This window comes from Anastrepha obliqua, chromosome 2, assembly GCF_027943255.1.
Source record: "Anastrepha obliqua isolate idAnaObli1 chromosome 2, idAnaObli1_1.0, whole genome shotgun sequence".
In the NCBI taxonomy this organism is placed as follows: Eukaryota; Metazoa; Arthropoda; class Insecta; order Diptera; family Tephritidae; genus Anastrepha; species Anastrepha obliqua.
Genome location: NC_072893.1, coordinates 32,887,786 through 32,900,344, shown reverse-complemented (window position 1 = coordinate 32,900,344; position 12,559 = coordinate 32,887,786). Strand labels below are relative to the sequence as shown.

The following is a 12,559-nucleotide window of genomic DNA, read 5'->3' as shown; positions in this document are numbered from 1 at the left end:
CTTTTCTACAGATGCTCATAAGCGAAGGGCCCGTTAACAAACAGGCAACGTCGTCCGCATATTCTTGTGTGTAGACTCCAGCATCACTTAAGATGGTGAGTAGAGGATCGATCACCATGCACCAGAGCAATGGAGACAGCACACCACCTTAGAGGCAACCTCTATTAGCCCCGGATGACACCAGCAGATCTTCCTCTGCTCGCATTGAGAAATTTCGTGAACACCTCATATTCTGCTAGTCATTTCACAATTCCTTCTTTATTAACGAAACTTGGGGTAACATTTCTTGGTATTTATATATTTCATTATTACATGTGTTCTGAATAAGTAAATGTACCAATGTAAAAGTATATGTAACACTAATTCAGTTCCCCAGTATGCTTAGCAAAATGTATTTACTGCATTTTATTTTAAAATATTTCGCCCATTGGTTTCAAAGTGATCTCATGTATCTAAATAATAGAATATTAATGAATTTTATAATATTCAATTATGTTCTTATTATTTCGTTACCCACCTGTACATGAGGGGGAGTACGCAGTGCATACAAAACCGCATCTGCTATATTTTCCGGCTCCAAACGCGCCATATGTTTCACATAGAATTGTATCTCGTCCGGAAATATGTTTGTGTTCACGGCACCTGGGCAAATACCCTTTTGTAGCAAGGTAAGGTAAAATTAGAAAATAATTGAAGTATATCAAGCAGTTGGTAACGAGATATGAGTGCAATTTAGACTACCATTCTCTGAGGATTTTATTCTAGCAAGAAATAGCACATACGGTGAAAGTGTTGCCCCTAAAATAGCCAATTTTTAATAATGGCATGAATGTTAAACTCAGTACACCGAAACTCACTGTACAAAAATTCAATTCCGCTTGTGTTTGGCTTCAGGCAAGAAACAGCCAAACTTTTGTCGAACATTTCTTTACATTTTTTATTCCTAAATTTTCAAATTTTTAGTTTTCGTAATATTTTTTGAATTGCTTTGATATATCGCACCCTAAATACAAAAGGGTCACAACTCAAAATTTTCCACACTCGAGCTTGACTTGTTTACAGTAGCACAGAAAACAAACTATGTGACATATCACGCTGAAATTTGCCATGTAAGCTTATAACAGTCCTACCAAAAAACAAAAAATTTATTTTTGCCATATGTGATCCGCGGACCGTTTTATTGATAACGTCTCGTTCATATTTGATCAGAAGGAACATTTTGAGTTGTGACCCTTTTGTATTTAGAATGCGATATCATACCTGTACATCTAGTGGTTCATTGTTCCGCGGTAAAATTAGAAAATATTCAGCTTTATACCGGTATACGGTGCCGGTGGAGGAGGTGAAATCCAAAATAAACAAAACAAGCGTCATAAAAATGTTTTTGATGGCGCCATCTTTTTAATGAGTTAGTTACATCCCTAGCTGACTTCCAGTGAAATCTTGGTGACATTCGGTTCAGTGAAGGCGAAGTTACTGCGTCTAAAGTGTCAGTATGTTTGTGTCATCGGTACAAAAATGAATTTCGAACAAAGAGCTAATATCAAATTTGATTTTAAAATCGGTAAAACATTTACCAAAACATTTGAATTGGTGAAAAAAGTTTACGACAATGATTGTCCATCTCGTGCCAGAGTTCATGAGTGGTTTACACGTTTCAGAGATGGTTGCGAGGACATAAATGGCAATGATCAGTAATCACCGAAAACTACATCGAAATTGTTTGTAAATCAAAACTCAACCGAAATCATCGTTGAAACTCATGGAATCGGAGTTGAATATCTCCAAAACATCGATTTATCGCATTTTAACTGATCATTTGAGCTTACAAAAGGTCTGTGCACGTTTAACAAGTTAACTGAAGACCAAAAATTGCTCAGAATTCAACATTCGAAAGACCTCATTAAAAAGGCGAGAAAAGACGAGAACTTTGCTTTACAACATTGTAACTGTTGTGAATACTGGCAATGAATCGATTGTTAAAGAGAAAGGAGGATACACGTGAGAGGAGGATACACGTAGTAGCCTTCGCAGATGATGTTGCAATACTAATAAGAGGAAAATTTCCGGATACCCTCTGCAATATAATGCAAAACGCTTTGACGATATACTATTTATAAGCCGGTAGACTGTATTGAGTGGTCTTTGGGTAAATCCCCACAAAACAGAACTAATCATGTTCTAAACCCCCCACCCTTGACTAGTATTAGATAGGAAGCTTTCGAAGAATGATAGAGTAAGAAAAGCTGCCACAGCACTCTATACATGCAAAAGAATTGTGGGAGCAAAATGGGGCTTAACCCCGAAAATAGTTAGTACTCTGGTTATATACAGCAGTGGAAAGGCCTATCATGACATATAGTGTCTTGGTTTGGTGGTCAACATTTGAGAAAAGAACAATAGTAAAACGTTTAGAAAGTATTCAAAGAGGTGCTAGTCTCTGCATAAGTGGGGTACGGCAGCGATGAATGTCATGCTGCACTTATTACCTAGCCACTAACAGGAAGGGTCACACAAGAATACTAGATGATCTTACAACAAAGGACAGACTTTTGTAACTCAGTAGAGCTGCACTTAAATACATCCTTTACCACAACTTTCCCTACGAGAGAAGATTGGGACAATGGGGAATGAACAATAGAAGTGAACTCAATATTTATACTGATGGTTCCAAGCTCAATGAACAAGTAGGCGGAGGCCTTCACTCTGAGAAAATGAGGGTCAACATTTCATTCCGGCTACTGGATCACTGCAGCGTATTTCAAGCTGAAATTCTGGCTTTTAAGGAAAGCCTGTTAGCCTTAAAGAAAAGTGTTCTCCCCACAAGAGAAATAAATAGTATTCAGATAGCCAATCGGCTCTTAAAGCATTACAACGTCGATGACGACTATCACAGTACTTTACAATAAACCTGCTCTGGGTGCCGGGTCACAGCGACATAGCAGGCAACTGTAAAGCAGATGAACTAGCGAGATTGGGTACCACATTACCTACCCAACCAGACAAAGCGAACATACCTTTAGCAACAATAGACAAACACACCATCAAAGCTGTCAATGGGCTATAGTCTCAGTCCGAATTCGTTGATAATTCAAAGTTTGGTGAAAAAATTTAAAGAAACTGGTTCCTGTCGAGGATATAAAAAGGACTAGCAGACTAAAAACTGCACGTTCTATTGAGCATATTTCTGCTGTAGCGCAAAGTGTTTCTGAACAACCTACACCTAACAACATCGATATCTCGACTTTCTCAACAATTAGTCATTTATGAATCGAGTATTAGGCGGATTCTACCTGAAGGTGTGCTCATGATGGACATTTAAAATATGCCATTTTTTACACATAATTCTTAAGAGCCGTTTAAAAAAAAAATAGTGAAACCTTAAAAAATCAAAGTTTTTACAAGGTTTATTTTAAAACAACATCAAGGCGCGTCTTTTGAAAGACCCTTCATGCAAAAACTTCTCTAGCAATAAAAAATGTCTGACCAATTTACTAAAGACTAACTTCGGATATTAAAATTGTTTTTGCTTAAGTGGTGGTGTAGAATTTTCAAAAAGAACCAATTTTTTTATTTTTTTTTTTTTTGATACTTGCACTTCGAAAGTATAGGCTTTTAAGAATATACTGTAAAATTTTTGGAAGGATATTCCCAGTATTTTTGATTCTACAGACGTTTTAGCAGGTAGAGTCAGGTCGGTGGCATCATTGGTTGCATTTACATAAATGGTCAAAACTATTAACTTAATTATCTCAAAACTACTTTCTTCGGCCTGGTGTTGTCGAAAAAAAAACTATTCAACCGAATCGTCTGAAATTTTATATTTTGTTCACAACATCGATGGCTATCGCCCGTACTAGAATCATATTATTATTTCGTATTTTTTTGATTAAAAAACTGAAAAAACCCGATTTTTAGAGTGTGAAATTCAAAACCGATGAAGCGACGCTTGGAGTGTTCGAGAGAAAGATTCTGCGCAAGATTTTTGGACCTTTGCACGTTGGCAACGGCGAATATCGCAGACGATGGAACGATGAGCTGTATGAGCTTTACGACGACATAGACATAGCGCAGCGAATAAAGATCCAGCGGCTTCGTTGGCTGGGTCATGTCGTCCGAATGGATACAAACGCTCCGGCTTTGAAAGTATTCGATGCGGTACCAGCTGGTGGTAACAGAGGAAGGCCTCCCCTGGGTTGGAAAGATCAGGTGGAGCAGGACTTGGCTTCACTTGGTGTGTCCAATTGGCGCCGGTTAGCACAAGAAAGAAACGACTGGCGCGCTTTATTAAGCTCGGCCAAAATCGCGTAAGCGGTTATCGCGCCAATTAAGAAGAAGAAGAGAAGAATTCAAAACCGTGCTATTTTGTCAATTTTTTATATTCTGTTATTCTATGTAGTACGGGATATAGATTCATTCATACTGATTAATAATTTTTTTGGTTTTTGTGTTTCGGATAAATAGAAAAACCAAAAAGGACAACACCGTGCAGATCCAATTTTTCGGGAAGAACTTCAGCGCCATTTTTTAAATTATTAAAATACATTTTTTTTTTTTTGTATGTAAAAGAAGTTGAATAAAAAGCCTAAAAAGTTTAAATATCCTTTTTCATTTTTTTATTGTAAAAAAAAAATCCAAAATTACCATAAATTTTTGAGCTCCAGACCACCGGAACCCCTTAAGCATTTTACACAAACCTACTTGCACTTGGTTATGGTGAAGTTAAAACAACTTCGTCTACGATTTCTTTAAACTACCTTAAACATTTTATGACTCTGTTTCTAATCGAATTTTTAATATAATTGTAAAAAATGATGGTCATACATATTATGAGTAATAATAGTAATTGGCGCCTACACCCTTTGAGGGGTGTTTGATGTGCTCCTCTTCCTATTTGTGGTCTGTCTCTTGATGTTGTTCCGAAAAGAAATTTGACACAAAAACAAAAGGAAAATAGTTATTTGGTCTCAATCAAGTGAGAGCCTTAATAAATTATTTAAGAAGTACGACCTGTCTATATCTATAGAGACTCAAACTCCCATGGTGGAAAGAACTTTAGAAAATTTGCTGAAAACAAGCGACAAATTGAGATCAAACTTTATTTTTTTTTTTTTTTGTTTCATGTGACTAAATATCATCATTTTCTCCAGTGTGATTTGGATTTACTTTATTTTCATTAAAAAATGTTTTATTTTTGTTTTATTATGATTTTTTTTAGAAGATTGAGTTAATTTTGTGCTGGATTTGACAATTCAAGATGGCTAGAAGCGCCACAGAGTAGAAAAATTACTGGAAACTTTTTGCGATTTTTTATCAAATCTGTTGGACAAGCGACGCGTAAAGTAGGCATTTCAAAATAGGGGCATCAACTTGAAATTTACTCTGACTAAATAAATTATACAACTGTGTTCTTTAATTTATACTTTTAATCTGTAATCCGTCTAAATTTGTAAACTGTATTCATAATAATGTAAAGTGTATAGGTATACATTTCTTGGGACATTCTGTATAATTGGCGCGTATATCCTTTACTAGAATACATTGTGGGATGTGTCTTATTGTTGTCGTAAAAATGGATCGGCACCGAAAGACAAATGGTTTTTATAGAAAACTTTATGATTACATAATTACACTCGGAAATTTGCCATTTTTTGCCGAAGAGCGACCGAGGATTGATGTTTTCTAAAATTGAAGTTTCATATCCACAATAGTTATAGATAAAAAATGTATATAACGGGTGATTTTTTAGCTATTATCTTTTTAAACAGTTGGTTTAAACAGCTGGCGCACGTTTCGTGTTTTGTTTCACTGTTCAGTTTGGTCTATAATTTAACCATGAATCGTCTTACAAACGAACAACGCTTGCAAATCATTGAATTTTATTATAAAAATGCGTGTTCTGTTAAGAAAGTTTATCGCGTGCTTCTTCCATTTTATGGTCAGTTTAATCGACCCACTGAAGCGGCTATTCGAGCTATTGTGACTAAATTTAGAACCAAATTTACATTATTGGACATCAAACCACCAACACACTTACGTAGAGTGCGAACTGAAGAAAATATCGCAGCTGTATCGGCCAGTGTTAATGATGACCACCAATTATCGATTCGTCGCCGTTCGCAGCAATTAGGCCTCTGGTACTCAACAACGTGGAAAATTTTGCGGAAGGATTTAGGTGTGAAGCCTTTCAAAATACAGCTGGTGCAAGAATTGAAGCCGAACGACCTACCGCAACGCAGAATTTTTGGAGAATGGGCTCTTGGAAAGTTGGCCGAAGATCTACTTTTTTATCGAAAAATTGCGTTCAGTGACGAAGCTCATTTTTGGATCAGTGGGTACGTAAATAAGATAAGATGAAATGATATCCAACTTTTTTTTGCCCAAAATGCAAGAGCTTGACTTGTGGTTTCAGCAAGACGGTGCCACATGCCACACAACACGCGTAACAATGGACTTGTTGAGAGGCCAAGCTGTCAATTGGCCACCCAGATCGTGCGATATAACGCCTTTAGATTATTTTTTGTGGGGCTATGTTAAAGCTCATGTCTATTCAGACAAGCCGGCTTCAATTAACGCATTGGAAGACAACATTAAAGCATTCATATGTGAGATGCCTGTCGAAACATTGGAAAGAGTATGTCAAAATTGGACTAAGCGGATGAACCATTTGAAGCGCAGTCACGGTCCACATTTGCATGAAATAATCTTCAAACATTAAAATATATGGACTGTACTATGGATTTCAATAAAAATTTCTTGCATTTTTCTGAATTTTACGTGTGTTTTTTGAAAAACTTCCTATAGCTCTTAAAAAATCACCCTTTATATATATATAATATATGTATATATAAGTATAATATGCGCTTGCACCCTTTCTTTGGGTCTTTGGCCTCCTTCTATTTGTGGCGTGCGTCTTGATGTTGTTCCACAAATGGAGGGACCTACAATTTTAAGCCGACTCCGAAAGCCAGATATTTTTATGGGGAGCTTTTTCATGGCAGAAATATCGGAGGCTCGCCATGGCTTGCCGAAGAGCAACCGCACTTTAAAAAATACGCAGTCGAAATTTCTTAAATGCGCAGCCGAAATGATAAGACAGCTCGAAAATTTCATTATTCTGGCTCAATTAAGCCAAGATGAGTTGAAGCTTTCGAATTTATATCCTTGACCAGTTTTAAAGTTTCGTTAAAATGACCAACGGCACCATATGACCATTCATCGGTTATTGTGTTCTATACATAACGTAGATGTCTGCACCCTTTATCGCAACAAAATATAGTAATTCCTCAGCCACAGACTGCCTTCCCTTTTTATCAACTTTTCAAAAATCCAAAGCGATAAGAGCTTAGCTCGTTATGCTTGGTACGAAGCTTCACTAGTAACTTTGATGCGATTTAGCGATAGTAAAATGCATTGCTTGTACAAATATGCAGGCATAACTAAATACATTCACTGCCATATTACTATGAACTCACCGTCACGCGAACCTTACTGCTGTGCAACTGGAATTCTTGCCTATACGTTTCCGTCATTGCCGTTATGGCAAACTTAGTCGCCGGATATATATTGAAGCTCGGTAGTACATCGATAAAATTCAACACTTGCTGTCCCGCTATGCTATTAATGACCAATATATGGCCCTCGTTTCCACGCTTTAGCATGCTTCGGAACACTTCACGTGTGCACCATAAAACCGCCATGACATTGGTATCTATTACCTGGCGTATCTTCTCCGTGTTATTGCCCGCTACCAGTTCCGTTTCACGTGTGATGCCAGCATTGTTGAGCAGTACATCCGCGCCACCCAACATTCGCTCAGTCCAATCGATGGCCGCTATAACTTGATCTTCTTTAGAGACATCACAGCGACGTGGAATAAATTGAGGTTGTAAGGCTGGAGGTAAGCTTTTCTTTAGGTCCTGCAGCTTAGCCTCACGTCGTGCAAGACCAACCACTCGAAGACCTGCTGTGACCAATGCACGCGCACAGGCCGCACCAATGCCACCGCTAGCGCCAGTGACCACGGCCAATTTGCCTTGCCAACGTTCCATAGGACTGAGAGTAGTTTGAAAGACAGCTCGCTAGCAACTGAATGAAGAATTCAAAGTATTGTAAGCCTCTCATAATGGATAAATAAAATTGCATACTTATTTATGCACTCGCGAATGTAGATTTGGGTCGATGCAATTTTTTTGTTGTTTTTTTTTTTTTGCAATATCGATTAACAATAGCGCTTGTTGGGCTTCTCTGTGACATCTGATGTGTAAATTGTAAATCCACCCACATTCATCATGAAACGCTGGCAGGGCAAAGTCGCTATGGTAACTGGGGCCAGCAGTGGCATCGGTGCTGCTTGTGCTAAGGCGTTAGTCTGCGCCGGATGTGTTGTTGTGGGTCTAGCTCGTCGCCAGGAACGCATCGCGCAACTGCAACAAGAACTGCCAACTCAATTTCGCTCCAACTTACATGCCTACAAATGTGATATAACGTGTGAGGAGAGTGTGCGCGATGCATTTAAGTGGACCCTACAGAGGCTGGGTGCCGGCGTTGATATATTGGTGAATAACGCCGGTATTATAGCGACCACAGAGCTAAGTGGCTTGAAAAATACGAACGAGATACGCACCACGATTGATACGAATTTGATGGGTACAATTTTTTGCACACGCGAGGCTTTCAACTCGATGCGCGAGCGCAATGTTGAGGGTCATGTGGTCATCATCAACAGTGTGGCCGGATTACAAGTTCCCAATTTGGGCCCAGATTTGCCATCGCTCAATGTATATCCGGCAACGAAGTTCGCATTACGGGCCATGAATGAAATATACCGACAGGAATTTCAGCGGCACAAGACACGCGTACGAATAACGGTAAATGGATGGTGAAAGTACTAATTGAGTTATGCTGCGGGATTGTGCAAGTGTAAGTCATTGAAAATCCTTTATTAACTTTTGGCTCTTTCCACTCACAGACAATTAGTCCCGGTTTAGTCGATACGGATATTTTGCCATCCCCCATTCGCCGTGTAGTTAAAGAGATGGTGCCGAGCCTTAAATCGGAAGATGTAGCTGATGCTGTATTATGGGCGATAAGCACCCCACCTAATGTACAGGTGTGTATACGTATGTGCTTATGTGGATCTGTGCACGTTTACAAATGATAAGCCTCGTATTTTACAAATTATTTATGCCTATTTTTCTTTATATTTAATAAGGTTCACAACATTACTATAAAGCCAATGGGCGAAAAATTTTGATTCCCTGATGTACGTTCGGCCGTAATTTGAATTTACCTGCAAGCATTTCCGACACGTTTGATTCTATTTTAGAAAGTTTGTTTTTAATTGAGTGTACAATAAAATGTGATTCAAAATTAGTTATATTTTTTGTTATTAATTTCAAACGAAGATCCCTTGTTCTTCCTAAACCCCCGTCATCCCGTTAGGGTGGGCACCCTAATCCAGGGGGATATGCGACACCGTGCCTATTGGACGGTTTGCAGCAAGGGGCTTACCAGACCAGTTGTATTTCAACGGTGCCTTCCTAACACCGGGCCGCCGTAGGGAGTAACTATGGCCTTGCCACGACATATCCATAGACCAATGCGCTCGCCTCGTCGAACAGGTGGTCGTATGAAAAATATGCATTCGAATACTCACTTAAGCGACAAAACTTCCACTGTAACGGGAGCAGGTTACAGTGGCCGCAATGCTACTACCAAACACACGCATAACGCTCTTCATCGCGGAGGTGCCGTTGTCCACGAAGACTCGGACCACGAAAGCGTTGGGAGCACAAATACAGCTGAGGAAGAGGAACCTCACTGTTTGAGGGTCTGGAGGACGTCTCAAAAGCGGATATCCTAGCTTTGCTTCTTCTTCTTAATTGGCGCGATAACCGCTTACGCGATTTTGGCCGAGTTTAAGAAAGCGTGCCAGTCGTTTTCTTCTTGTGCTAACCGGCGCCAATTGGACACACCAAGTGAGGACAAGTCCTTCTCCACCTGATCTTTCCAACGCAGAGGAGGCCTTCCTCTTCCTCTGCTACCACCAGCTGGTACCGCATCGAATAATTTCTGAGCCGGAGCGTTTGTATCCAGTCGGACGACATGACCCAGCCAACGTAGCCGCTGGCTCATACAGCTCGTCGTTCCATCGTCTGCGATATTGAGCAACGTCATCTCGCATAGCCGTAATAGTTTTGCGGGGATATCAAATTCAGGCATCAGACTTTTCTGGCCAGATTTTTTCAACTTTGGACGTGAATTTAACATATTTCTATTATAGCTAACGACTTGAGCATCCAGGTAGCTACCTAAATTTTAATTTTCTATCGATTTATATAACCTTTTAAAAAGGATCCTCGAACAGGACGAAGGTTTTAAAAAAAGTGTCCAACAGAGGGCTAATCAGAATTAACTGCGCCGATAATCCCGATTAACACCGCCGTCTGTCAAAGGTACACGTTTTTGGTTCATTTTCAAAAATATCGCTGCTTATGGGGTTAGGGGTAGTCAGAGGCCCGACAAAATTATGATTTTCAATAATTTTTGTTTTGCTAATCAATTGCTTTATTTTACAAAAATAAAAACATAGCATTAATACATTAAGTTTCGACTTGGCTTTAGCAAAATTTCAAAAAACAAAATCAATAATTGTAAAAGTTATCACTGTTTGTGTGGAGCCCGTTTCTTCAGAAGTCCCTTGCGGTGATCATCACAAGTTCTTGGAGATTCAATTAAAACCAATCGCACAAGAGAAATTAGTTTTATTAATAGATATTCTTGTGCCTGATAGAAGCTGTTTTTTCAAAATTAACAATATGGCGGCCTCAGGAAATATTTTTCAGATTTTCGAGCAAAAAAACGAGAATTAATTTAAAAAAAAAAACGAAATTTTTGAAAAAAAAATCCTTCGAGCAGGCACGATTTTTTTATGTTTTTCAAAAGCAGTATAAATTTGATTGAAATCTACCAAGCAGTTTTTTAGTTACAGTGATCACCAGTTCAAAAGAAATAGTTTTGAGAAAAACGCATTTAAAGTTTTGCTATCGATTTATGTAGAGTTATACGAATTATTTAATTATTGTACTTACACTGTGCCATCTATTCCTGTGCCATCTATTCCTGGGCCATATTTTTCAGCCGTGATAGCAGCTTCCAAAATATCGATTTGCTGTTACCTACGTAGTATTCTACCTACTCGAGTGTTGTGTTTTGTGTACTTATCTGCTTTTTTCATGCGTGCAGCATCCCTTTTTTCTGCTAGCTACTTGCTCTCGAACGCTCCGGAGCGCCCGAGCGCCCTTTGTTAACTGTTGAATAACTCGAAAAGTATTTGTCGGATTAATTTCAAATTTTCACACAATATTTTTAAGATATCACACTTTAAGAAAATATAAAAAAAAAACAAAAATCCAATTTTTTGAAATTCTGACTACTCTATATCAGATCAGTCCATAAGTTCGTGCGTTTTTTAAATGTGGTTTTAAAATTAATAAAAAAGATGTTTAAAGTATTTATTAATCAATAATATATTTTCCTTCATTATTTACAATGTCTTACCAACGTTTAGGCATATTTTTGATTCCCTGCTCAAAAAATTGTTCGTCCTTGGAGCCAAAATACGCTTCGATATCCCTTTTTATAGCTTCTTTTGAGGAGTAGTTCTTGTTACTCATATGGGCACTAAGTCCACGGAAAAGGTAATAACCACAAGGTGCAATATCCGGAGAGTATGGTGGATGCGGCATTAGCTCCCATCCGAGCTCGTTCAGCTTGCCTAATGTTTGCCTTGCGGTATGAGGTCTTGCGTTGTCGTGGTGAAACAAAACTTTGCGTCTATTCACTAAAGACGGTCGATTTTTGTTTAGTGCCTCATTCAGGTTTGATAGCTGATGGGAATAACAATCAGCAGTTATCGTCTGTTTTGGTTCCAGAAGTTCATAATAAACAATACCGGCCATACTCCACCAAATAGACAGGAGAATCTTCTTGGGGTGAAAGCCATCTCTAGGGGTCGGTTCTGGTGTTTCATCTTTATCTAACCATTGGCGTTTGCGAACAGGATTATTGTAAAGTACCCATTTTTCATCACCAGTAACGATACGCTTCAAAAAACTTTCATTTTGCAGCCGTTGCAGCAGCTGAGAATACACATTCACTCTCTGCTGAAGGTTGGCGACGGAAAGTCTATGCGGAACCCACTTTCCCAGCTTTGAAACCTTTCCCAACTTAACCAGGTGCCTGTGAACTGTTCCATGCGATGAATTAAACCTCTGAGCTATCATATCGACTGTCAAATTTGGCTCAGCTTCCACGAGTTCGAGCAAGCCGTCGGAGTTAAAGACTTCAGGACGACCAGCATGCTACGCGCTTCCACGTCGCAGTTACCACTTCGGAATTTTGAAAACCACTTTTGCGCAGTCCTTACACTCACGGTATCCTCTCCGTGAACAGTGTTTATTTGTGCAGCAGCAGTTGTTGCATTTTTAACACTTTTATAAAAAAAAAGGAAATATGCCTCTTATACGCGTTCGAAGTTTCCATTTCATATTTTAAC

At 38.8% G+C, this 12,559-nt stretch overlaps 2 protein-coding genes across 2 annotated transcripts; one reads left to right on the top strand and one right to left on the bottom strand.

Annotated features, from left to right (window-relative positions):
* Nucleotides 1-230: 230 nt before the first annotated feature.
* On the bottom strand, nucleotides 231-8,088 carry LOC129237641 (farnesol dehydrogenase). Its single transcript, XM_054872515.1, has 3 exons — nucleotides 7,476-8,088; nucleotides 518-655; nucleotides 231-452 (listed from the first exon to the last, which is right to left on the bottom strand). The coding sequence occupies exons 1-3, from the start codon at nucleotides 8,049-8,051 to the stop codon at nucleotides 411-413; spliced, it is 756 nt and encodes a 251-aa protein (XP_054728490.1). The 5' UTR covers nucleotides 8,052-8,088; the 3' UTR covers nucleotides 231-410.
* Nucleotides 8,089-8,276: 188 nt separating this feature from the next.
* Nucleotides 8,277-9,375, top strand: LOC129237640 (farnesol dehydrogenase). The gene is made up of 3 exons (XM_054872514.1): nucleotides 8,277-8,870; nucleotides 8,972-9,112; nucleotides 9,215-9,375. Exons 1-3 carry the CDS (start codon nucleotides 8,292-8,294, stop codon nucleotides 9,254-9,256), a joined length of 762 nt encoding a protein of 253 aa, XP_054728489.1. The 5' UTR covers nucleotides 8,277-8,291; the 3' UTR covers nucleotides 9,257-9,375.
* The last annotated feature ends 3,184 nt before the right edge of the window (nucleotides 9,376-12,559 follow it).

What these genes read in the sequence shown, in the direction of transcription:
- LOC129237641 (XM_054872515.1), bottom strand. Translation starts at nt 8,051, where the DNA reads ATGGAACGTTGGCAAGGCAAATTGGCCGTGGTCACTGGCGCTAGCGGT. An exon ending in GCAGTAAGGTTCGCGTGACG is followed by an intron (nt 656 to 7,475) that starts GTGAGTTCATAG and finishes TTGCTACAAAAG; the next exon opens with GGTATTTGCCCAGGTGCCGT. An exon ending in GTACTCCCCCTCATGTACAG is followed by an intron (nt 453 to 517) that starts GTGGGTAACGAA and finishes TCTATTATTTAG; the next exon opens with ATACATGAGATCACTTTGAA.
- LOC129237640 (XM_054872514.1), top strand. Translation starts at nt 8,292, where the DNA reads ATGAAACGCTGGCAGGGCAAAGTCGCTATGGTAACTGGGGCCAGCAGT. An exon ending in AGACACGCGTACGAATAACG is followed by an intron (nt 8,871 to 8,971) that starts GTAAATGGATGG and finishes TTCCACTCACAG; the next exon opens with ACAATTAGTCCCGGTTTAGT. An exon ending in GCACCCCACCTAATGTACAG is followed by an intron (nt 9,113 to 9,214) that starts GTGTGTATACGT and finishes ATATTTAATAAG; the next exon opens with GTTCACAACATTACTATAAA.